Source organism: Piliocolobus tephrosceles, chromosome 9 (genome assembly GCF_002776525.5).
Source record: "Piliocolobus tephrosceles isolate RC106 chromosome 9, ASM277652v3, whole genome shotgun sequence".
Lineage (NCBI taxonomy): Eukaryota > Metazoa > Chordata > Mammalia > Primates > Cercopithecidae > Piliocolobus > Piliocolobus tephrosceles.
The window spans coordinates 125,679,150-125,706,149 of record NC_045442.1 but is presented as its reverse complement, the minus strand read 5'-3'; the positions used below and the strand labels follow the sequence as shown (position 1 = coordinate 125,706,149).

Here is a 27,000-nt window from a genome sequence, read left to right as displayed (position 1 = left end):
AACAACATCTGGAGACATTTTCAGCTGTCATTCCAGGATGGTGCTATTGGCATCTAGTGTGTGGAGGCCAGGGATGCTGCTACAATCAATTCTACAATGCAAAGGCAGGCCCCTTCAACAGAGAATGATCCAGCCCAAAACATCAGCTGTGGGAAATCGAGAAGCTCTATCATTTTGGCAATCTGAACAACAATCTAAATCACCACCCTTTAACACATCATCTACCTTAGTCTGTCTCCTTCATACTCTGAAGAGTCAGTCTTTATCTGTGGTAAACAACAGCATCTGCAGTGAGGCTCATCACTGTCAGGGGAAAAGGCCTTACATGTAAACACTTCATCATTTCAATTACACAAAAACTATTAGAGCACCTATTCTACCTGACAATTCACTTACTCCCTTACAATTGCTGCTATAAGCAAAATCACTAAACACTATTTTTTCTGCACAAAGATTATCAGTGTAGTAATAGTGCTGAGTCAAGAATAAAATGAGGTCTACTCACAGAAAAGCCAGATGACAGGACCTGCTGTGATCCATCCAGATCAGAAGACACCCACGCTTTCCACTGCTGAGCACCTTCTGACTGGCATTGACTCCAGTGCTACTAAAGGAAGCACAGCAGCTGTGACCCTTGCAATCAGGACACACAGACCAACACCGGGCAGTAGTTTCCACAATTTGGCTTTATTTTGCAGTACAGAAATCATTTGGAGCCATTTTGAGACAGAAGTAGAGGCTCTGTCAAGTCAATACTGCATTGCAGCTTGGTCCACTGAAGAAGCCACGCCTGAGATAGAAAAGATGCTCTACACTTTACCCGCTTTATGTTTGCTTCCTCTCCCCTTTTCCCTCATCAACCTTATTAGGTTAAAACACCACATACACAGGCTTTCTCCAATGACTCCCTATGTCTGGAGTTTGGTTAGAATTTTATGCCCACATAAACCAAACTTGTGGCTATGCTATTTGGGCCCTGCCATAACATTTGACATAATACAAAATATAAAGTCATAGGGAAAACTTCTGGATGCCGTCCCAAACCGTGGATTATTCAATTTAGAATCTCCTGAACCTCAAGAGGACAGATGGCACACAACCTGTATGGATCCAGCTCTTGAGAAGCAGAAGCACACAGCTACACTGATTAAAAGACACAAATACTGTCTCAAGTTTTCTGTATTGGTATCCCAATGTTTGTTTAAAACTGATCCTTCACTAGGAAAAACAAACAAAAAAAGCCAGTTTGGTTAAATTGAACAGAATGTAACTGCCAATTCTGAATAGCCACTCCATGAAAACAAGTTAATACATATTAGAAAGATGAAGGGGAGTATTTACTGGCACACAGCGCTCTTCACTCTCTCCATTTTGATTACAAAAGCAGGCCTTACAATATTGATTTCATATCATATGCATTATTTGCCAAATTTTAAATGTGTCCTAATTAATAACATGTACTGCTGTTAGTCTTCGCCATAGATGTCATTTTTCTTGCGCTTCATTTCCTCAAAGTCAAACTCTGATCCTGTCATCCTCTTGTAGATGTTTTTAATGTCATCACACGTTGTCTCAAAATGAGTGGTGGCATCGTATGTGCGGGAAATAAAGATCTGAAAACAAAAATTACAAAGACTTCAGACTATGGAGGGATGTCTTCCAGTGAAACCTGCCCATATCCTTTTACACCTCCATACTCACCTGGCTTTCCATTCCCAAGTCTTTCGGTACCAGGAGGTCACTGATGCTAACAAATCTGGAGAGAGAGAGAATTCAGTCAGGTGAGCTGGTCCCACACCTGACCACAGCTCTGCCTGAGATCAACTGAGAGGTACAGATGACTCCCACAGAGCAGCCAGCGGCTACGTGCCTTGCCTTCACATTCGTCCCACCATGGTGGAGCCACAATCAAAAGGCCTCAGTTTGCATCTCGGCAGATATAAAAAAACACAACTCACTTCTGTTCAATTGGTTCCAAGAGCTCCAAAGCTGGTCTGATTTCCTTCTCGGGCTCCTTGGTTTCCACGGTCGTACTAACTATGGCAATGTACTTCCCTTGTGCTGCTACATTGTGCGCAAAGGAGATCATGCAGACATAGATATCTAGAAACAAATAATAACAGCTCACTGCCTCAAGTGTGTCCATGTCATGAGGTGTAAGTTAAATTACTCTCAACAGGCAAGATCTTCTACACTTAAGTGCTAAACTGTGACAGAGCTGGATGTAAAGTACACAAATATTTGACAATAATTTCTTTTAGAGGATACGAATTTAATGGAATGAGATCTCTTAACAGCTCTGTCATACCTAACTAAAAAAGCTACCAAACATATTAACCTAGAAAGGAGATTCTTCCATTCTGGACCTTGCATTTGGAAAGGTTCTGAATGTCTAGGAAAGGATGTACTTAGTACTGATGTCCTCATTTACTTATTAAAGTAATGTAAAATTGCAGGATCCACATAAACCACTCTGAGTTGGCATAACTTGATAGAATTCTCGATTAGACTTGGTCTGTATACCACTCATCCAATTAATTGTGTAATTTCCAGAATAGAAAAGCATTTGGATAGGAGAGCATTTAACGGCAAAAAAAAAAAAAAAAAAAAATATGGGACCTCCTTTATTCTTTCTATACTTGCAAGGACCCAGGACCGGCTTGGGAACCTTCCGGAAGATTTTAAGTCCAGTCCCTTTGTTCTACAGATCATCTTTTGTGATTGGTTTATGTGTTTAAACAGTCTGGCTCTGTCACCCAGGTTGGAGGCAGGGATGCAATTACAGCTTACAATAACCTCAAACTCCTGAGCTCAAGTGATCCTCTCCCACTGCACTCTCCCACATAGCTAGGACTACAGGTGTGTGCACCATGCACGCCTAGCTTTTTCTTTTTTTTTTTTTTTTTTTTTTTGTAGAGACGAGATCTCACTATGTTACCCAGGCTGGTCTTGAACCCCTGGCCTCAAGCAAGCCTTCTGCCTTGGACTCCCATGATTTCATTTCTTATATGGGGGGAAAAAATCCTAATACAGATAGCTCTTACCTGTCCCATAAAGCCTGATTACCCTTTTTAAGCTGCATTTTAGATAAAAGATTTGGGGCTTCTAGTTGAAAATGGGAACATCGAAGGGTTACAAACAACTGGCTAAGACAAATAAATTAGGACCTGCCATTTTAGAGCCATGTCCTGATCACAGAAATGAAAGGCAGACACTGCTAGAATCAAATGTAAGTACTAAGATTACAAATAAGGACACAGAAGCAGCTATATCATAAGCTCAAGAATATACTCAGGTCAGTGAACTATTAAGCATAAACCTCCACAGGCACCTACTATTAGAGCTGGGAGACCCAGGGTTCACCAAGCCCAGTCTGTTCATTCTACAGATGATGGACACAAGTCCAAGGCTGGCTCCGAGTCGAACCTGTCCACATCAGCACAAGGCTGCCGGACCAGGACGACGACATTTTTTTCCCCATATGTAAACCAACGTCGGTTCACTAATACAGCATACAAAATTAGGAATCTAGGATACAACACAAAGCAAAGTATATCTTACAAAATTCTACCAACATCTGCTGGTCTTCAAACCTCACCTGACTTTCGATTGACTTGGTTCTGTGGAATAATGATCTGGCAGGAGTTGGCATCATTGGTGTTCTTGATGGGGTGGCTGAGGATGCAAATAACTCTGATCACCTGGCCCACTTTTTCTACCCGATCTTTTACATAGCTGGGGTCACAGATGAGCTGCTTACAACGAGCAATCTATAATAAAGCATTTAAGAAGACACTGAAGCTGACAAAGATACATGAAAACACATCCCATGTTCATAGTTGGGAAGACTTAGTATTGTTGAGATATCGAAAACCATCCTAAAGTTCATATTGGTTCCCAAGGGATTGAATTCTGGAACAACCAAAACAATCTTAAAAGAAGAACAGCAAAGCTGGAGGACTCACTCACTAAAAAGCTACAGTGACCAATTTGTGGTACTGGCATAGTGACAAACGTATGGACCAATGAAACAGAAAAGACAGCCAGAAATAAACCCTCGCATCCACAGTACAGTGATTTCTGACAAAGCTGCAAAGACCATTCAATGAGGGAAAAGCAGTCATTTCAACAAACCGTCCTGGTAAAACTATCCACATGCAAAAGAATGAAGTTGGACCCTACCTGACACCACAAAAACTAACTCAAAATGGAATAAAGACCTAAATGTAGTATCTAAAACTATAAAACTATTAGAAGAAAACAGTGGAAAAGCTTCATGACATTGGAGTTGGCAGTAATTCCTTAGATCTAAAACCAAAGACATAGGCAACAAAAAGACTTCATGAAAATAGGATTTCATGAAAATTTTAAAAATCTTGTGCATAGCCAGGCATGGTGGCATGTGCCTGTAACCCCAGCTCCTTGGGAGGCTGACAGGAGAATTGCTTGAGCCCAAGACTTTGAGTCCATCTTGGGCAACACAGAGCAAGACACTGTCTCTTTTAAAAAAACAACAAAAAATTGTTTTGCATCAGAAGACACTAATCAAGAGTTTAGGCAACTCACAGAATGAGAGAAAATATCTGCAAATTATATAGCTCATAAGGGATTAATATCCACAATATATCAAGAACTCCTAAAAACAACAACAACAACAAACCCTGATCCAAAAATGATCAAAGGGCTGGGCACAGTGGCTCATACCTGTAATCCCAGCACTTTGGGAGGCCAAGATGGGCAAATCACCCGAGGTCAGAAGTTGGAAACCAGCCTGACCAACATGGAGAAACCCTGTCTCTACTAAAAATACAAAACTAGCTGGGCATGGTAGCACACGCCTGTAATCGCAGCTACTCAGGAGGCTGAGGCAGGAGAATTGCTTGAATCTGGGAGATGAAGGTTGTGGTAAGCCAAGATCACGCCATTGCCCTCCAGCCTGGGCAATGAGCAAAACTCCTCTCAAAAGACCAAAAAAAAAAAAAAAAAAAAAAATCGAAGGACTTGAATAACATTTTTCCAAAGAAGATATATAGGTGGCCAATAAGCACATGCAAAGATGTTCAACATCACTAATCATAATTTCAGTGAGATACTACTCACAACCATTAAGACTGCTACTGTCAAAACAGAAAATAAGCATCAAGGATATGGAGACACTGGAACTTCTTGTGCACTACTGATGGGAATGTAAAATGGTCCAGCCACTATGAAAAATGGCATGGCAGTTTCTCAAACATTAAAAACAGAATTACCATAAATGATCCAGCAATTCCACTTCTGGGTACACACCCAAAATAACTAAATGCATGGTCTTGATGAGATATTTGTACATCCATTTTCATAGTAGCATTATTCACAGTAACTAAAACATGGAAGCAATCCGGGTATCCATCAAAGGATGAATGGATAAGCAAACTATGGTCTATCCATACACTGGAATATTATTCAGTCTTAAAAAGGAAATTCTGACACATGCTACAACACAGATGAACCATGGAGACATCATGCTAAGTGAAATAAACAAGTCACAAAAAGACAAATACTATATTATTCCATTTATATAAAATATAGTAGTTAAAATCATAGAGAAAGAAAGTAGAATGGTGCTTGCCAGTGGCTAAAAGCAGGGAATGAGGAGTTATTACTTAATTGGTAGTTTCCTTTAGAAGAGGAAAAGTGAGGGCGGGCATAGTGGCTCACACCTATAAAATCTCAGCACTTTGGGAGGCCAAGGTGGGTGGATCATCTGAGGTTAGGACCAGCCTGGCCAACATAGGGAAACCCCGTCTCCACTAAAAATACAAAAACTAGCCGGGCGTGGTGGTGCCCATCTGTAATCCCAGCTACTTGGGAGCTGAGGCAGGAGAATTCGCTTGAATACGAGAGGCAGAGATTGCAGTGAGCCAAGATCATGCCACTGCACTCCAGCTTGGGTGACAGAGTGAGACTCCATCTCAAAAAAAAAAAAAAAAAAAAAAGAAGAGGAAGTGTTATGGAGATGAATGGTGGTTGTACAACGAAGTGAATACATTTAATACCACTGAACTGTACACTTAACAATGGTTAAGATGGTAAATTCTGGCCGGGCAAATTCTGACCAGGCGTAGTGGCTGACGCCTGTAATCCCAACATTTGGGGAGGCTGAGGCAGGTGGATCACCTGAGGTCAGGAGTTCGAGACCAGCCTGGCCAACATAGTAAAACCCCGTCTCTACCAAAAATACAAAAATTAGCCAGGCATGGTGGTGGGCGCCTGTAATCCCAGCTACTCAGGAGGCTGAAGCAGGAGAATCGCTTGAATCCGGGAGGCGAAAGTTGCAGTGAGCCAAGATCGTGCCACTGCACTCCAGCCTGGGCAACTAAGTGAGAAGAAAAAATTAAAAAAAATAAAAAATAAAAAAAAAACACCATTTATCTCTATCTCTTAAACAACTATTATGATGAAAGTACAAGCAGTGTTACTGTCCCTGATGAAGATCTTCCGGTGGAACATGATGTGGAGATGGAAGATAGCGATACTGATGATCCCAACCCCACAAAGGTGGCTGGGTGAAGTTTGTTGGACCCAGGTGGTAAACAGTGCTATTTGCACTGATATGCCTGAGAATTAAGTTAGCATTAACAAAACCTAGTAATGAACATGTCAAACAAAATATGACTTCTTTTGTGCTTTGTAACTTCATTTAAAGTAGATAAGCCAATCACACTATGACAGAGTCAAGATGAAACGGGGTTATAAAAAAGTTGCCTAAAATATATGTTCAAAAGACCCAATTAAGTAACAGTTTAGAAGGCCAGGCACAGTGGCTCATGCCTGTAATCCCAACACTTTGGGAGGCTGAGGCGGGTGGATCACTTGAGGCCAGGAGTTCAAGACCAGCCTAGCCAAAATGGTGAAACCCCTACTCTACTAAAAAATACAAAATTAGCTACGTGTGGTAGCATGCACCTGTAATTCCCACTACTCAGGAGGCTGAGGTAGGAGAATCACTTGAACATGGGAGGTGGAGGTTAAAGTGAGCTGAGATCACGCTACTATACTCCAGCCTGAGCGGCAGAGCAAAACAATCTGATGTCTCAAATAAATAATTAAATAACATTTTAGTAGATAAAACATACAAACCTAACATCACCCAGCATGGGAATTTACATCCTCAGGTGTATCAAGACTGAGGGCTGTGGGTGTGGAACACCTTGATTCCAATTCTACCTCAGCCATTCATTGAATTGTGTGCCCTTGTACATGTTTCTTAATTTAAGCCTCCAGGTATATATAACCTGGACGTAATACCTGCCTCTCAGGATTCTTGTAAGGAATAAATGAGGTTGAAAATGTGCTTCACAAATTATCATCAGGCTTTTTTTGCCCTAAGTCAGTCCTGTATTTTCTCTCCCTTACTCATTGTCCCCTTACACTAGCTACCAAACTCTGATCTCAAACTTTCATTTCCAGTGAGACCTAAACAATTGAAAATGCCCCCACCCCACCACCCAGGAGGCTTCTACATTCCCACACAGCTTAATATTAAAAAGATAAAGCTTAGATTTTTAGAATTCCAGTGAGACACTAAAATAGTGCACTTTGAAGTGCGCCCTCTACTGCAAGAACTGTTGCAGATATTAATAGTGTCAAATGGCAGAATTAATTCATACGGTGATAAAGGGAAACAGATCTTTTTTTTCCTTGTAATTTTTTTTCAGCGGCATCCACATCACCTAAGAGGTTTCAAGAAAATGCAGAGCCTTCTCAGACCTACTGATTAGAATATGCAATAGAACCAGATTAATGACACTTTATATCTAATTCAAACCCGTGCAGGTGACCAGCAAGTATAGTTCAATTTAAATGAAAATTTGGGAGCAGGCACAACCCAAACTCTACAGATACAGAATACTTACTATTTAGAGCTTCCCCATAATGCATATTTTAATATTAAAATAACAATTGACAACAAAAAAGATGTGTTTTTTAAAACAAAGCACAGCAACTGTAATTAGTCCTTAGTCACGATAAATACTAACTTCCCATACAGAAATGATATGCATCAGTGTCCACACCAAAATAAATATTTACAATACACAATTTTCTTCACAAGAACACAGTATTTTTTTCATTTTAAAAGCTACTTACTTCTCCTTCAGATTTTACACCAATTACTTTTCCATTCTGCACAATGATTTCTTCAATGGGTTTATTCAGCATATAGGTACCTCCATAAATAGCACTTAGCCTGGAAAATTTTTAAAATTCCAATTAATATATAATTGTTTCAACTCCATAAGTCCCCTTCCTTAGATTTTAATGAGTTATAGGTAATACACATTTGTTCAATTTCCTTCTAGAAAGATGTCAGCTTTAAAGTGATTAAAGCATGAAAACAGTCAAAAACACAAACTGATCATCACAGTTGTAAATATCAAGTCAAAAAAAATCACTAACCAGGCACTTGTCTTTCAAGCTGCCCACTTGGCCCTCTTCCAACTGCACTTTCTTTCCTTCCTTTCATTCCTGCTCTAAATAAACGTTCACTCCTGCTCTAAAACTTGCTTCAGTCTCTCCTTCTGCCTTATGCCCCTAGGTCATTCTTTCTTCTGAGGAGAAAGAACTGAGGTTGCTGCAGACCCGTACGGATTCATCTCAGCGCGATAACATATTTTGGTGCCTGTGACTCGGATACCTTCCACCAGTAACACACTTTGGTGCTGTGTGACTCAGACACACTCCCTAGTAGTAACAGACCTCTACACTTCATCTTCTTTGGCTGGAGGCGTTCAACCCCCATACACGGTTTTCTTCTCCCCTTTCCACTCTCCTGCTTGCTAACCAACCACCAGAACAGTTCCTCTCGGCTGCAGCAGCTCTGCTTCCACAGCTTATCCCTCAGCTCACCCTGACGGATGGCTCTTCCGGGTGGGAAGGACCTTGGGGTTCACACTGAGTAGACCAGTGACACTAATGGCCCTCCTGGACAGGAGGCTCGCGAGAGTGGTGAGGCTAAAGCCTAAAGTCATGCAATGTCTGGGTTTTACTCTGCTTCTTCAACTAAAATTGGCTCTTTCCCAAAAACCCACACTGTCTAATTCTCCTGTTTTTCCTTGTGTGTGTGTGTGTTCTAAAATGGCCTTGTGCAGTTGTGGGACTATCCACGCGAGGCAAATCTGCCATTTCTCTGGATTCACGTCCAGGGGGAAGGGCAAGGGCAAGGTCAAGGGAATGGCTGACCAGTAATAGCTATATTCGTCTAATCCTCTGGCATATAAATAAAACTATGGACTCAAAACAGTATCAGAAGGAACTGGAGGCAGTGGCTCACGCCTAATGCCACCACTTTGGGAGGCCGAGGTCAGCAGATGGCTTGAGCGCAGGAGTTTTGAGACCAGCCTGGGCAACATGGTGAAACCCTGTTTCTACAAAAAATACAAAAATTAACCAGGCACGGTGGCACTCATCTGCAGTCCCAGCTACCTGGAATGCTGAAGTGGCAGTATCACTTGAGCCTGAGAGGTTGAGGCTGCAGTAAGCTGTGATCACACCACTGCACTCTAGCCCGGGTAACAAAGCAAAATGCTGTCTCAAAAAAAGATAGTCATGAAGGGGGTTAAAAAAGGCAGCACTGGAGAATGACTTAAAGCAGCAAAAACTGGAGACTGAAGAGACTCTTGAAAGGAACCAACTGGGTGAGATCTTTATGTGGTTTATATGGTTTTCCCCTCAGGCAGCAACTTCCTAGTCATTGCAACATGGCACAGCTAGAACAGAAGCACAGCGCCTGCAGTCTTACTGAGTTGAGATGTGACAGAATTTGAGGTGGCCAAAGGAGATGAAAATTGTAGGGAAAATTTTCACAAAACAGGGAGCCTCAAAAGAAGGAGCCAACAAATCTATGATAAAATCTCTTCAAATCCTTAACTACCTCCAAAAGTGCTCATACAGGAGGGAGAAGCCAAGGAACCCACCAGAAAGAAACAGCTGAAAGACTCAAAGAGGTTAGGAGAGATTATAGAGGATGGGCAGAAGAAAAAATGTGTGTGAAGTTTGAAGTTTAAAATTGCCATGTTCAAAGGAGCTTGCTTACTCCAGAGGAGTAACGTTTAAGAATCAGCAAAAGGCCACTTGCGCGTGTGATGCGTGGCGCCGTGCGTGGCAGCGGCAGGAGCAGCAGCGCAGATGGCAGGCCCGTGGAACAGTGCCAGAGGAGGGAGTGGCGAGGCTGGTGCTCCCTCTGCGCCCACTGTTGGCTCTTGGGGTGCAGAGAGGGGCTGCAGTCTCTGCGGCTGCATCTCGCTTCCCTGAAGTCCCCTCCATGTTCCCCTGCGCCACCGCTCCCCTTCCTAAGGCTGCCGCTTACCCCGGGGTCTATGGAAATAATGGATCCCTCCACCTGGCTCATCAACAGAGCAGATGAGCAGACCATTTATTAACAACTACAAAAAAGCTATTTCATTTCTTGTCACAAAAAGGCTACGGCTTATCCTTCGGAAGCCTTGTGAAGCTGACAGTCTGAGCAGGCTCTTCTTTGGCTGGAATTGCAAAGGGATAGGAAACAGCGCCTCCTCATTCAAGAGAGGTGGAAAAGGGCCCAGCGTAAAGAAAGACTGAAAGCCCAGGCCCGGCGCGGTGGCTCACGCCTGTAATCCCACCACTTTCGGAGGCCGAGGCAGGCGGATCACGAGGTCAGGAGATCGAGACCATCCTGGCTAACACGGTGAAATCCCGTCTCTTCTAAAAATACAAAAAAATTAGCCGGGCGAGGTGGCGGGCGCCTGTAGTCCCAGCTACTCGGGAGGCTGAGGCAGGAGAATGGCGTGAACCCGGTAGGCGGAGCTTGCAGTGAGCGGAGATCAGGCCACTGCACTCCAGCCTGGGCAAAAGAGCAAGACTCCGTCTCAAAAAATAAAAAATTTTTAAAAATTTTAAAAAAAGAAAGCCCAGCAGAACACAGAATGTAGCTAGCCATCTCACAAACCCTCTGCTGAGGATGCAGAGGGCCAGAGCCCCCTTTCTCAGAAGTACAGCCCTTTCTCAGAGAAACGCCTGCCTGAGATTCAAGGGATCTTTGACAGGGATCCAGATACGCTACTACTTTTACTTCAGCAAAAGAGTGAGCCAGCAGAGCCATGTATTGGAAGCAAAGGCCCAAAAGATAAAACAATACAGAGAAGCAGATTTGAAGAGGTATGTAGAATTCCTTGTGGCTGAGAATGAAAGATTAAGGAAAGAAAATAAACAACTAAAGGCTGAAAAGGCCAGACTTCTAAAAGGTCCAATAGAAAAGGAGCTGGATGTAGATGCCCATTTTGTAGAAAAGTCAGTTATGGAGCTTGCACCACATTCAGAAACTGCTACAGCCTCTTCATTCTGACAGAAGTTTGCAGCAAATACCAGGAAAGCCAAGGACATTCCAATCCCCAATCTTCCTCCCTTGGATTTTCCATCTCCAAAACTTCCCCTTATGGAGCTCTCTGAGGATATTCTGAAAGGATTTATGAATAATTAAAATGTAAGGCCATAGAAGAGGAGAGAAGAGGAAATAATGTGATAACAGTTAATCCAGCAAAAAAAAAAATTAAAAGGGAAAACCACACAGAAGGGTAATCCCGGAAATGCTTCATCTGGCAGACTGTGGAAGAAGAGGCACTGCCAGGACTTGGCAAACAGTCACTGTGAAATGTGTCACATATCTGATTCACCAACTCGAGCTAATGATTCCGACTTGGTAGACACTAAATTCATGGAAGTTCAGTTTCTCCAGATACAAACCAAATGGCTACACAGAATAATTTTTTCAAGCAACAATTACTTTCCTTGCCTTCAGGGTTAAAATGCATGAAAGTTGTGCCAGGCACGGTGGTTCATCATGCCTGCAATCCCAGCACTCTGAAAGGCCGAGGCAGGTGGATCACCTGAGGTCAGGAGTTCAAGACCAGTGTGGCCAACATGGTGAAACCCTATCTCTACAAAAAAAATACAAAAATCAGCCGGGCATGATGGCAGGTGCCTATAATCCCAGCTACTTGGAAGGCTGAAGTGAGAGAATCGCTTGAACCCAGGAGGAGGAAGTTGCAGTGAGCCAAGATCATGCCATTGCACTCCAGCCTGGGTGACAGAACGAGACTCCATCTCAAAACAGTCACTTCGCAAAAGAAGACATTTATGCAGCCAACAAACATATGAAAAAAAGTTCATCATCACTGGTCATTAGAGAAATACAAATCAAACCCACAAAACCACGAGAAACCGTCTCACGCCAGTTGGAATGGAATGGCAATCGTTAAAAAGTCAGGAAATAGCAGATGCTGGAGAGGATGTGGAGAAAGAGGAATGCTTTTACACTGTTGGTGGGAGTGTAAATTAGTTCAACCACTGTGGAAGACAGTGTGGCGATTCCTCAAGGATCTAGAACCAGAAATACCATTTGACCCAGCAATCCCATTACTGTGTATATACCCAAAGGATTATAAATCATTCTACTATAAAGGCACATGCACACGTATGTTTATTGAAGCACTGTTCACAATAGCAAAGACTTGGAACCAACCCAAACGCCCATCAATGATAGACTGGATAAAGAAAATGTGGCACATATACACCATGGAATACTATGCAGCCATAAAAAAGGATGCGTTCATGTCCACTGCAGGGACATGGATGAAGCTGGAAACCATCATTCTCAGTTAACTAACACAGGAGTAGAAAACCAAACACCCCATGTTCTCATTTATAAGTGGGAGTTGAACAATGAGAACACATGGACATAGGGAGGGGGACATCACACACCAGGGCCTGTCAGGGAATGGGGGATAGGGAGGGACGGCATTAGGAGAAGTACCTAATGTAGATGATGAGTTGATGAGCACAACAAACCACCATGGCACACGTATACCATGTAACAAACCTGCACGTTCTGCACAGAAGAAGTATAATAAAAAAAAAAAGTATAAAAGTATGTTATGTATAATTACTCTATAATGCCATAAATGATCATGCAAAACCTAAATAATACGGTGGCCCGAAGGGCTGCCTTGTAATTGAAACATGCTTTCTTACATGCATTGACTGTATGCATTTTGTTAATGTGCATTTTGTTTAAGTTGTGTAAGAGACACACCTTTCTAGATGAAACTGTATATGTGTGCTACACTTTGCACTACTCTTAATGATAACCTCAAAACTAATCAGGAGAAATTTCCATTTTATGAAGAAAGGAACCAAATTATTAGTTATGCTTTTTTAAACAAATTATCAGTTTACTTAATTAATAAGGGTGCATTTTAAGTTCTAACTTTATTGTATAATGTATCATTTAAAAATACCAAGGAGGAAATATCGTTTGCTTTTAATGATGCATGAGTAGAAGTAATGCTAGTTGGCGGTATCTGATTGTAAGAAATCAATAAAGTAATTGTGTTTAAAAAAAAAAAGCAGCAAACAACAAAAGGAAAAACTAAAAAAGACCCACTTTAACAAGGTGTAAAATCCAGTCTCCACCAGTGCAAGACGAACAGTCAATAATTCAACTGCCTACTCAAACCAAAACCATCTTTTCAGAGAAGAATCCAGCATCTCAACAAACTGTCGATTCATGTGTCCAGTGTACAATCCAAAATTACTAGACATGGGAAGAAACAGAAAACTGTGATCCAAAGAAAACAGAAAGACAAATAATAGAAACAGATGCCCAATGTTAAAATATGCAGGAGTTTAAAAACAGCTATTATAAATATGTTCAAGGATATTATTATGTGTTCAAGAATATGTTCAAGAACAAACATCCTTGTTCAAAGATACATATTCAAGGATAAATATGTTATAAATGTACTCAAAAGAGTCGAGTAAATAGAGAATATCACAAAAATGAAAACTATAGGCCGAGCACAGTGATTCATGCCTGTAATACCAGCACTTTGGGAGGCTGAGGCAGGCGGATCACAAGGTCAGGAGATGAGACCATCCTGGCCAACATGGAGAAACCCCATCTCTACTAAAAATACAAAAATTAGCCAGGAGTGGTGGCGCATGCCTGTAATCCTAGCTACTCAGGAGGCTGAGGCGGGAGAATCGCTTGAACCTGGGAGGTGGAGGTTGCAGTGAGCCAAGATCGCGCCACTGCACTTTAGCCTGGGCGACTCCGTCTCGGAAAAAAAAATAAATAAAATAAGAAAAAAGGAAATTATAAAAAATGGAAACTCTAGATCTAGACAGTATAAAAAAATTAAAAATCACTGAATGAAATTAACAGCCTATTGAAAACAGCAGAAAAGGTCAGTGAACTTGAAGCCACATGAAGAGGCATTCTCCAATATGAAGCACAGAAAAGGGAAAAAAAAAAGTTTGATACTTTTTCTTTTTGTAAGAGACAGGGTCCTGCTCTGTCACACAGACTAAAATGCAGTCGTAAGATCACGGCTCACTGCAGCCTCAACCTCCCAGGCTCAAGGGATCCTCCCACCTCAGCCTCCCGAATAGCTGGGACTACAGGTATGCATCACCACACCCAGCTAATTTTTGTGTTTTTCTGGAGACAGGGTTTTGCCAAGTTGCCCAGGCTGGTCTCAAACCCTGGGCTTCAAGTGATCCACCTGCTTCACCCTCCCAAAGTGCTGGAATTACAGGCATGAGCCACCATGCTCACTTAAGCCCAGAAGTTCGACACCAGCCTGGGCAACATGGTGAGACTCCATCTCTACAAAAATATAAAAGTTAGCCAGGTGTGGTGGTGCATGCCTGTAGTCCCTGCTACTCAAGAGGCTGAGATGGGAGGAACCCTTTAGCCCAGGAGGCAGAGGTTGCAATGAGCCAAGATCATGCCACTGCACTCCAGCCTGGGTGACAGAGTGAGACCATGTCTCAAAGAAAAAAAAAAAGACCAAACTATAAATATAAGGGAACTTAATGTGACAAAACCATCTACCAAAAAAAAAAAAAAAGCTATAGAAAACATATTTAATAGTAAAACATTTACTAGATTCCCCATAAGACTGGGAACAAAACAAGGAGGTCCATTCTCATCACTGCAACGTTATCAGGAAGTCCTAACAAGTGCAATAAAGGTAAGTGGGGGAAAAAACACATAAAAGTGGTAAGAGAAGAATCCCTTTATTCACAGATGACATGACCGTGTAGAAGGAAGATTCTTAGAAATATATAAAACTAGAAAAACTAGTAAGTGAACTAGTAAAACTTAAGTATAAGATCATAGCATACAACGTCAACATACAAATATTTCTGTATACTAGCAGCCAACAATTTCAACACAAAAGTAAGACAATTTCATTAACAGCAGCATCAATACAAAGAGACTTGAACAAAAATGTGATAGATCTCTACAATGAAAGCTATAGAACACTGCTGAGAAGAAAACCTAAATACGTGGAGAACAATCATATTTATGGACTGGCAGACTCGGCATAATTAAGATGATCATTTTCTCCAAACTGATCTACAGGTTTAACTCAATACCAAAATCCCAGCAAGCATTCAGTTTCCTAGAAATTGACAACCTGATTTTAAAAACGTATATGGAAATGCAAAGGACCTAGAACAGTCAAAACAAATTCTGAAGAAAAAGTTGGAGAAAGTGTATCACCTACTTCAAGACTTAATATAAAACTATAATTATCCAGACAGTGTAGTACTGGCATAGGAAATACAAATCACTGAAATAAAACTGAGTCCCAAAACAAACTCATACATAGCCAACTGATCTCCCACAAAGGCACCAAGACCACCTAGAAAAGGAAGTCTTTCCAACAAATGCAGCTAAAACAACTAAGTATTAGTATATAAAAAAAAGAATAAACTTCAAGTGAACCTCAAGTTTTACCTCATCCCACACACCAACAATGTTTCAAGATGAATCAGATTTAAATGCACAGGTAAAATTATACAACTTCTTAAAAAAAAAAAAAAAAGACACAGGGGAGTATTTCTGTGCCCTTGGGGGCAAGTAAAAGACTTCTAAAATAGGACTCAAAAGGCTATAAACATTAAAAAACATTTTTTCTTTTTTAATATACTGGACTTCATCAAAATGCAACACTTCTAGGCCAGGCGCTGTGGCTCACGCCTGTAATCCCAGCACTTTGGGAAGCCAAGGCAGGTGGATCACTTGAGGTCAGGAGTTAAGAGACCAGCCTGGTCAATATGGCAAAACCCCATCTGTACTCAAAATACAAAAATTAGCCAGGCGTGGTGGCGCATGCATGTAGTCCCAGCTACTCAGGAGGCTGAGACACGATAATTGGTTGAACCTGGGAGGCAGAGGTTGCAGTGAGCCAAGATCGTACCAATGCACTCTGGACTGGGTGACAGAGCAAGCCTCTGTCTCAAAAAAACAGTTAACACTTATGCTTATCAAAAGACCAGCCATAAACTGGGATAAAATATTCTTAATACATATATGACAAAAGACTTGCCACCAGAATACACCAAGATCTCCTACAAGTCAAAAATAGACAATCCAATCTTTAGAAATGTGCAAAAGACTTGAATAATCACAGCACAAAATTATACAAATGGTCAATAAGCTCATGAAAAGGTGAGTAACATGAGTCAAGAAATGCAAATTAAAACCATAATGAGATAGCATTTCACACCCACTTGGGCAATTAAAATTAAAAAGACAATACTAAATGTTGACAAGGATGTGGAGCAACTAGAACTCACACACTGCTGAGTGTATACACAACAACACAACCACTCCAGAACACTGTTTTACAGTTTCTTATGAAGTCAGACTTCTATCTGCCGCATCAGTCAGCAATTTCACTCCCGGTATTTACCCAAAAGAAATGAAAACCTATATTCCCACAGAAAGACTTTTACATGAAAATTTCACAGTGCCTTCATTCATAATAGCCAAAAACTGAAAATGAACTAGATGTCCACCAAAAGCAGAATTATATGTTCATATAATTTATATAATGGAATTCTACTCAACAATTTAAAAAAAAGAATTGGCCAGGCGCAATGGCTCACACCTGTAATCCCAGCACATTGGAAGGCCAAGGCGGGTGGATCACCTGAGGTCAGGAGTTCAAGACCTGACCAACATGGTGAAACCCCATTACTACTAAATACAAAAAATTAGCCAGGTGTGGTGGCGCATGCCTGTAATCCCAGCTCCTTGGGAGGCTGAGGCAGGAGAATCACTTGAACCCAGGGGATGGAGGTTGCAGTGAGCTGAGATTGCACCACTGCACTCCAGCCTCGGCAACAAGAGCAAAACTCCATCTCAAAAAAAAAAAAGAATTATTGGCACATGCACCAATATGGATGAATCTCAAAAATATGAAAAAGATACAAATGGGAACATAGTGTATTATTCCTTTCACCTGAACTTTGAAAACAAGCAAAAGTAATCTATAGTGACAGAAATCACAGATGTTGTTGCTGGGGGTGGGGAGCAGTATTCATTATGAGGTGACACAAGGGAACTTTATGGGGTGAGGAAAATGTTCTATACCTTCACTCAGGTTTTAGTTAAACCCAGGACAGGGATAGGTCTATACATTTATCAAACTGATTTTTTAAAAATATATATATATTTATAAAATAAAACATACAAGAATAGCTACTCCTGCTCGCTTCTGGTGTCCATTTACATGAAATATATTTTTCCACCCCTTTACCTTAAGTTTATGAGTCCATGTGTGTCTGGTGAATCTCTTGAAGACAGCGGATACTTGGTTGGTGAGTTCTTAATCCATTCTGCCATTCTGTATCTTTAAAGCGGAGCATGTAGGCCATTTATATTCAACATTAGTATTGGGATCTGAGGTACTATTCTATTCATCGTGCTGTTTGCCTGAACACCTTGTTTTTTTTTTTTTCTTCACTGTGTTATTGTTTTATAGGTCCTATGTGATTTATGCTTTAAGCAGATTCAATTTTGGTATTCTGATAATTTATTTCAAGATTTGGAGCTCCTTTTAGCAGTTCTTGTAGTGCTGGCTTGGTAGTGGCGAATTCTCTCAGCACTTGTTTGTGTCAACAAGACTACTTCCCGCTTCTTCTCCGAGAAAACACCAAATGGCGGATGACGCTGGTGCAGCAGGGGGGCCCGGAGGCCCTGGTGGCCCTGGGATGGGGAACCGCAGTGGCTTCCGCAGAGGTTTCAGCAGTGGCATCCGGGGCCGGGGTCGCGGCCGTGGACGGGGTCGGGGCCGAGGCCGTGGAGCCCGCGGAGGCAAGGCCGAGGATAAGGAGTGGAGGCCCGTCACCAAGCTGGGCCGCTTGGTCAAGGACATGAAGATCAAGTCCCTGGAGGAGATCTACCTCTTCTCTCTGCCCATTAAGGAATCTGAGATCATTGACTTTTTCTTGGGGCCCTCTCTCAAAGACGAGGTTTTGAAGATTATTGCCGGTGCAGAAGCAGACCCGTGCTGGCCAGCGCACCCGGTTCAAGGCATTTGTTGCTATTGGGGACTACAATGGCCACGTCGGCCTGGGTATTAAGTGCTCCAAGGAGGTGGCCACCGCCATCCGTGGGGCCATCATCCTGGCCAAACTCTCCATTGTCCCGGTGCGCAGAGGCTACTGGGGGAACAAGATCGGCAAGCCCCACACTGTCCCTTGCAAGGTGACAGGCCGCTGCGGCTCTGTGCTGGTGTGCCTCATCCCTGCACCCAGGGGCACTGGCATCGTCTCAGCGCCTGTGCCCAAGAAGCTGCTCATGATGGCTGGTATTGATGACTGCTACACCTCAGCCCGGGGCTGCACTGCCACCCTGGGCAACTTCGCCAAGGCCACCTTTGATGCCATCTCTAAGAATACAGCTACCTGACCCCTGACCTCTGGAAGGAGACTGTGTTTACCAAGTCTCCCTATCAGGAATTCACTGACCACCTTGTCAAGACCCACACCAGAGTCTCTCTGCAGCAGACCCAGGCTCCAGCTGCGGCTACAACATAGGCTTTTTATACAAGAAAAATAAAGTGAATTAAGCCTGTTACTAAAAAAAAAAAAAAGACTACTTCCCTTCATTTATGTTTCACTGGATACAAAATTCTTGGCTGATAACCGTTTTAAGGAGGCTAAAGATAGGACCCCAATCCCTTCTAGCTTTTAGAGTTTCTGCTGAGAAATCTGTTAATCTGATAGGTTTTCCTTTATAGGTTACCTGAGGCTTTTGCCTCACAGCTCTGAAGATTCTTTCCTTCATCTTGACTTTAGATAACCTGATGACTATGTGCCTAGGCGATGATCTTTTTGCGATGAATTTCCCAGGTGTTCTTTAAGCTTCTTGTATTTGGATGTCTGGAACTCTAGCAAGGCCAGGGATGTTTTCAATTATTCCTTCAAATTTGTTTTCCAAACTTTTAGATTCCTCTTCTTCCTTGGGAACACCGATTATTCTTAGGCTTGGTCGTTTAACAAATTTATTGGAGGTTGTGTTTTTTTTTTTTTTTTTTTTTTTTTGTCTTTGTCAGATTGGGCTAATTCAAAAGCCTGGCCTTTGAACTCGGAAATTCTTTCTTCTACTTATTCAATTCTATTGCTGAGACTTTCCATTGCATTTTGCATTTCTCTAAATGTGTCCTTGATTGTCAGAAGTTGTGGTTATTTATTTATGCTATTTCACTGGAAATTTTTCCATTCATATCCTATACCTTTTTTTTTTTTTTTTTTTTTTTTTTTGCTAAGTTGAACTTCACCTTCCTTTGGTGCCTCCTTGATTGGCTTAATAATGACCCTGTGAATTCTTTTTCTGGCAATTCAGAGATTTTTGTCTTGGTTTAGATCCGTTGTTTTTGTCTTGGTTTAGATCCGTTAGGTCAACTAGCTGGTGAGCTAGTTGACCTTTTCAGGGTGTCAAAGAACCCTGTTTTGTCATATAACCCCAGTTGCTCTTCCAGTTCCTTCTCATTTGGGTAAACTATGTCAGAGGGAAGATCTGCAACTCAAGGGCTGCTGTTCAGATTCTTTTGTCCCCCAGGGGTGCTCCCTTGATGTGGTGCTCTCCCCTTTCCCTTAGGGATGGGGCTTCCTGAGAGCCAAAGTGCAGTGATTGTTATTTCTCTTCTGGATCTAGCCACCCAGTGGAGATACCAGGCTCCAAGCTGGTACTGGGGAATGTCTGCAAAGAGTCCTGTTATATGATCTGTCTCCAGGTCTCTCGGCCGTGGATACCAGCACTTACTCCAGTAGAGGTAACAGGAGTGTGAAGTAGATTCTGTGAAGGTCCTTGGTTGTATTTTTGTTAAGTGCGCTGGTTTTGTGTTGGCTGGCCTCCAGCCAGGAGCTGGCGCTTACAAGAGCACATCAGCTACAGTTGTATAAAACTGGATTTTTTTTTTAACTGAAGATCCGTGCATATCATTATATGTTAATTTTATTTCAATAAAAACAAAAAGCATCGTATTACTCATAGACTGATCTCATCTCATTATTTAAACTATATCTCATATACACATTATGTTGAAGACGAGGTTTTGGATCAGTGAGGTTTTAGCTAATAGGTTAAACATAGGCTCTTACCTTGCAAATCCTTGGGGCAGTTCTCCAAGGCCATAGAGTGGATAAAGGTATGGGCTTTTGCCATATCTTGCCAAAGACTCACTGTAAAGTTTAATTCTATTAATGGTTTCATAACATGGTTGATCTAAGTAGCTGGAGAAAAGGAAATGAGTATTAGGAAAGGGCTTTAGTTTTCATTCATGATGTTCAATTTATAATTTTTTTTGAAGAGATTTCAATCCACTATCTTCATTTTGTTTTTTCTTTTTTGAGACAGGGTCTCACTCTGTCGCCCAGACTGGAGTGCAGTGGTGCGATCTCGGCTCACCACAACTTCCACCTCCTAGGCTCAAGTGATTCTTCTGCCTCAGCCTCCCAAGTAGCTGGAATTACAGATGCGTACCACTACCGCCCAGCTAATTTTTGTATTTTTATTAGAGAGGAGGTTTCATCATGTTGGCCAGGCTGGTCTTGAACTCCTGACCTCAAATGATCCACCCAACTTGGCCTCCTAAAGTGCTGGGATGACAGGCGTGAGCCACCGCGCCCGGCCTCTGCCTTTATATTTCACTTAAGAGGTCCCAACAACTAATTCCAACTAGAATCTCTGCTTTCATAGTTTAATATGGCTAAGTATTTGTTGTGTTAGAATTTCCACTTGGAAGAATTGGGAATTTAGTGAGAATTTCAAGAAAAATACAAATCTAAAAACCAAAATACTTACTCATCAGTTCTATAAAGTGCAAGAGCATGACCAGTAAAATCTATAACATCTTGACCCAAATCAAATTTCTTATACACCTCTCGCATTGTGGTCTTCTTAGGATCAATGCCTTCAAAAGTTCTTGGATCTTTTTCATCGAAGTTGGCGACATACACTAGGAATTTCCTGAAGCGACGTTTTTCAAACAGTCCCATGAGGCCTAAATAAGAAAGTATTTTTCACAAAGCACACTCACAGTCACACACTGAGGAGAAGAAAGTACGAGAGCAAAGTTTAAACATGCCATGTTATCAACTGCAGATGCAAGATTTTTTTTTTTTTGGACAGAGTCTTGCTCTGTCACCTAAGATAGAGTGCAATGGCGCGATCTCAGCTCACTGCAACCTCTGCCTCACGGGTTCAAGCGATTCTCCTGTCTCAGCCTCCCGAGTAGCTGGGACTATACGCGACCACCATTATGCCCAGCTAATTTTTGTACTTTTAGTAGAGACAAGGTTTACACCATGTTGAGCTGGTCTCAAACTCCTGACCTCAGGTGATCCGCTCACCACAGCCTCCCAAAGTGCTGGAATTACAGGCATGAGCCTCCGCCCCTGACCAAATGCAGGATGCAATTTAGGATATGGGAGTTTACACAGCATGGCTTCCAGTTTCACAACACTTTAAGATAAACTGACTCGATTATAACAGGTCACTTATAAAGTCTTCAATTTTACTATACAAGTAATTAAAACCAGAACCTAAGTGAATGAAAAATGTCAAATTTGTTTCTTACTAGGTACAAGGTAAATGTGACTCTGAACAAGTAAGTATCCATGAAGCCAGCCATCTGAAGAGTCTTCCTTTGACAACCGTGATCTACACTCAGGCAATTGCCTAAATTCTGAATGCTCTTCCTTTTCTGCCTCTGTATGCTAAGATACAACTGGGCATTTAATGATAACAGTTTAAGATACCAAGAACAAACTGACCTCAGTAAAATTTACATGATGCTGCTGCTGCTAGTCACTTACTTTACTGAAGTCCTACCTAAGCAACCAATTCACTGCATTTTACACTAAAAAACAGAAGCAGCAGCTACAAATTACCACTTTATAAAACCGCAGCTTTTACTACGAGGGATAGACAAATAGCCAATAAAAAAGAAAATTTTCTGGTTTTATCTCCCTTCTCCCCCCTTTCCTAAGCTGTATAGCTATTTTTAAAATACAACTACAGTTTTAAAAACAAACTCTCAAATGTTTCTATTGACAGCTTAATGTTTTGATAGATTTAATATTACAGTCAAGATCATTTTCCACCCAACAAAACTGAAAATTAAAACCATGAGGCTGGTCGGGTCATGGTGGCTCACGCCTATAATCCCAACACTTTGGGAGGCTGAGGCGGGTGGATCACTTGAGGTCAGGAGTTCAAGACCAGCCTGACCAACATGGTGAAACCCCATCTCTACTAAAAATACAAAATTAGCTGGGTGTCGTGGAGCATGCCTGTAATCCCAGCTACTTGGAAGGCTGGAGCAGGAGAATCACTTTAACCCAGGAGTCGGAGATTGCACTGAGCCGAGATTGCACCACTGCACTCCAGCCTGGGCAACAAAAGCGAGACTCCATCTCAAAAAAAAAAAAAGAAAAAAAGAAAAAGAAACATGAGGCTATTAATGACAACTGACTACATTTAATTTTTTTTAAATTAAGATTTACAACTCAGCCTTTTAAATGGACGGAATGTACACATAGTAAAGGCATAAGGCTGAATAGAAATATCCTATTACCACATCAGCACCATACTTAAGACACAAGCGTAGCTGTCAGAGCTGGGTATAAGACAGGCAAAAGGAAACATGAATCACTATTTAAATGCAATTAAAACTTAGGTATCATATTCCGGTCGGCACAGCCTGTCAGAACCTAAAGCCATTACTAAGTTATTTTGCAGTATCTCCCAACTTTCGTTTATTTAATAGAAACTTGAGTTGCTGTTACCAACTTCTGTTTTAATCAAAATCAAAATCTATCATGTTCCCTTCTCTTTCCTCTCCTTTATTTTCCTCCATTACCTGATCCTTACCCAGAGAGGGACAGAAATCAGTGCCACTCCTGTTTTACACAGCACAGTAGAGACGTCCTGGCTGTTTTTCCATCCCTTAATTCCATGTTGCTATGCATGGCGCCAAATAGTGGTCTCAATGACTAGCTGTTATGGCACCAGAATCAGATATAATTGTATTACAAACACTCCAGACACCCAGTGCTCATTCTGAAAAACTCCTAATTGAAAAAGTTCAAATCAATGTGTTTCCTACTGTGTTTAATTTTTTTTCCATAGAAACAAGGTCTCATCATGTTGCCCAGACTCCTAAAGTGTTGGAACCACAGATGTGAGCCACTGCACCTAGTCCTACTGTGTAATTTCTTACAACTACTATTTATCTATGCTGATGCCTTCCCAGATCACCTTATTTAAAGCATCCTTCTCACACTCCCTCCTTCCTCTTTCCCCACAGCAATGTATCACTATTGGATATGCCTTTCTGTATTTACAGTTGTTCCTTGAATAACACGTCTGAACTGCCACTTTACATGTAGATCAGAGGTATCCAACTTTTTGGTTTCCCTGGGCCACGCAAAAAAATACACTAACACTAACAATAGCTGATGAGCTTTAAAAAAAATTGTGAAAAAAAATCTCATAATGTTTTAAGAAACTTAACAAATTTCTGCTGGGCTGCATTCAAAGCTACCCTGGGCCACATACTGGACAAGCTTGATGTAGATTTTTTTCTTGTCAATAAATATACTGATTTTTTTTTTTTTTTTAGACAGAGTCTCACTCTATCACCCAGGCTGGAGTGTGCAGTGGCGCGATTTCGGCTCACTGCAACCTCTGCCTCCCAGGTTCAAGCAATACTCCCACATAAGTGTCCCAAGTAGCTAGGATTACAGGCATGCACCACCAGACCTGGCTAATTTTTTTTGTATTTTTAGTAGAGATGGAGTTTTACCATGTTGGACAGGCTGGTCTTGAACTCCCGAACTCAAGTGATCCGCCTGCCTCAGCCTCCCAAAGTGCTAGGATTACAGGCATGAGCCACTGTGCCCAGTCAAGTTTGTTTTTTAAGTTCTATATTTTATTTTACTTGTTTTTTTTTTTTTTCCTTTTTGAGATGAGATCTCTGTCACCCAGACTAGAGTGCAGTGGTGCAACCACGGCTCACTGCAGCCACCAACTTCCTGGGCTCAAGCAATCCTCCTGCATCAGCCTCCTGAGTAGCGGGGACTACAGGCTATTCAGCTAATTTTTCTTCTATTTCCTATAGATACAGGGGTCTTACTAGGTTGCCCAGGGTGGTCTCAAACTCCCGGGCTCAAGTGATCCACCCACCTCAACCTCCCAAAGTGCTAGGATTACAGGCATGAGCCACAGTACCTGGCCAAATGATTTTTTTTTTTTTTTTTTTGAAGAGATAGGGTCTTGCTATATTTGTATATATCGCCCAGGCTAGAGGTGTAGGGACTATTCACAGGTGTGATCATAGCACACTATAGCCTCAAACGCCTGGGTTCAAGCAATCCTCCTGCCTTAGACTACCAAGTGGCTAGGATTACAGGTGCGCAGCAACAAGTCCGGCAGATCTGTGACAATTTGAAAAAACTTGCAGATGAACTGCATAGCCTAGAAATACCAAAAAAATAGAAATACCAAAAAAAATTAGAAAAAAGTATGTCATGAATGCATAAAATATATGTAGATATTATTTACTATCATAAATATACACAATTCTATTTCAAAGTTAAAATTTAATCACAAAACTTATGCACACAAACACAGACCAAACACGGTGCCACTGTAAACAAAGAAAGATGTAGTATTAAGTCTTAACTGCACAAGATTAACTGCAGTACACACTGTACTACTGTAATAATTTTATAGCCACCTCTTGTCACTAATGTGGTGAGCTCAAGTGTTTGAGTCTCTTAAAACTATGTGACAATAATCATCTCTGCATGAACAGTTCACCTCTCCAGTAAACTCTCACAGTAAAAAGTGATCTGTCCTTGTTCTCGCATATTTTTCATCGTGTTTAGTGCAACACCATAAACACTGAGTAAAATGTAGGACCCACAGGGAATGCCACTGATGCTGAAGTGCTCCCAAGAAGCAAAGTCACGACATTACAAGAAAAAGTTGAATCCCTTGAAACATACCAACTGACTTCAGGTCTGCAGCTGCAGTTGCCCGCCATTTCAGACAGACAATTCATCTCATACACACACACACACACTAAACTTTTGGTATCAATAAATCCAGTATGGTACTGTAAATGTATTTTCTCTTCCTTATCATTTTCTTAGGGGCACTGTCTTTTTCTATAGCTTACTTGATTGTAAGAACACATTATATAATACATTATCACAAGGCCAGGTGTGGTGGTTCACACCTATAATCCCAGCACTTCGGGAGGCTGAGGCATGTGGATCACCTGAGATCAGAAGTTCAAGACCAGCCTGACCAACATGGTAAAACCCATCTCTATTAAAAATACAAAAAATTAGCCGGGTGTAGTGGTGCATGCCTGTAATCCCAGACACTTGGGGAGGGTGAGGCAGGAGAATCTCTTGAACCCGAGAGTTGGAAGTTGCAGTGAGCCAAGATTCCGCCATTGCACTCCAGCCTGGGCAACATGAGCAAAGCTCAGTCTCAAAAAAAAAAAAGAAAAAAAAGAAAAAGAAAAATCACATATAAAATAAATGTTCATCAACTATTTGGCTATTTATGTTATCCGTATGGCCTCCATTCACTAACAGACTATTTATTAGTAGTTTCGGAAGTGTCAAAAGTCTTGGAAGTTTTAATCTCTGAAAGTGATCTAAGAGGGTTGAAACTAACTTCTTCCAAACTCTTGTTAATGTTGGTGTTTTGACCTCCTCCCATGAATCATAAATGTTCTTGGCTGGGTGCAGTGGCTCACGCCTGTAGTGCTAAAACTTTGGGACTCTGAGGAGAGATGACTGCTTGAGCCCAGGAATTCAAGACCCCTAGGCAATATAGCAAGATCCTGTTTATACAAAAAATAAATTATACCACTATAGGCATGCATGGTGGCATATGCCTATTTTGGGAGGCTGAAGAGAGATAACTGCTTGAGTCCAGGAGTTTGAGACCAACCTGGAGAGCGTAGCAAGACCTCACTTCTACGAAAAATTTTTTAAATTGCACCATTATAGGCACGTGTATGCCTATAGTACCAGCTACTCAGGAGGCTAAGGCAGGATGATCGCTTGAGCCCAGGAGGTCAAGGCTACGTTGAGCTATGATCGTGCCACTGCACTCCAGCCAGAGCAACAGCATGAGACCCTGTTTCAAAAAAATAAATACGTAACAAATGTTCTGGGGCCGGGCACAGTGGGTCACACCTGTAACTCCAGCACTTTAGGAGGCCAAGGTGGGCAGATCACTTGAGGCTAGGAGTTTAAGACCAGCCTGGCCAACATGGCAAAACCCCATCTCTACTAAAACATACAAAAATTATGGCCAGGCACAGTGGCTCACGCCTGTAATCCCAAGTCTTTGGGAGGCCAAGGTGGGCGGATCACCTGAGGTTGGGAGTTTGAGACCAGCCTGACCAACAGGGAGAAACTCCGTCTCTACTAAAAATACAAAATTAGCTGGGCATGGTGGCGCATGCCTGTAATCCCAGCTACTCGGGAGGCTGAGACAGGAGAATTGCTTGAACCCGGGAGGCGGAAGTTGCCTCGAGCACACCATTGTACTCCAGCCTCGGCAAGAAGAGCAAAATTCCGTCTCAAAAAAAAAAA

The 27,000-nt window shown here is 41.8% G+C and overlaps 1 protein-coding gene and 2 pseudogenes across 2 annotated transcripts in view; 2 read left to right on the top strand and 1 right to left on the bottom strand.

The window, feature by feature from the left end:
- Window positions 1–667: 667 nt before the first annotated feature.
- Window positions 668–27,000, bottom strand: part of GDI2 (GDP dissociation inhibitor 2) — a 49,196-nt gene continuing 22,863 nt past the window's right edge. The window contains exons 5-11 of the mRNA XM_023230513.2: window positions 21,182–21,380; window positions 20,479–20,610; window positions 8,131–8,230; window positions 3,599–3,770; window positions 1,959–2,103; window positions 1,702–1,756; window positions 668–1,613 (exon numbers count right to left, since the gene is read on the bottom strand). Coding sequence (XP_023086281.1) covers window positions 1,467–1,613; window positions 1,702–1,756; window positions 1,959–2,103; window positions 3,599–3,770; window positions 8,131–8,230; window positions 20,479–20,610; window positions 21,182–21,380 — 950 coding nt within the window. The 3' untranslated portion in view covers window positions 668–1,466. The remainder of the gene's footprint in view (window positions 1,614–1,701; window positions 1,757–1,958; window positions 2,104–3,598; window positions 3,771–8,130; window positions 8,231–20,478; window positions 20,611–21,181; window positions 21,381–27,000) is intronic.
- On the top strand, window positions 10,304–11,497 carry LOC111554839 (annotated as a pseudogene).
- On the top strand, window positions 18,030–18,968 carry LOC111554838 (annotated as a pseudogene). Its single transcript, XR_003309556.1, has one exon. The product of XR_003309556.1 is annotated as a 40S ribosomal protein S2 pseudogene (transcript).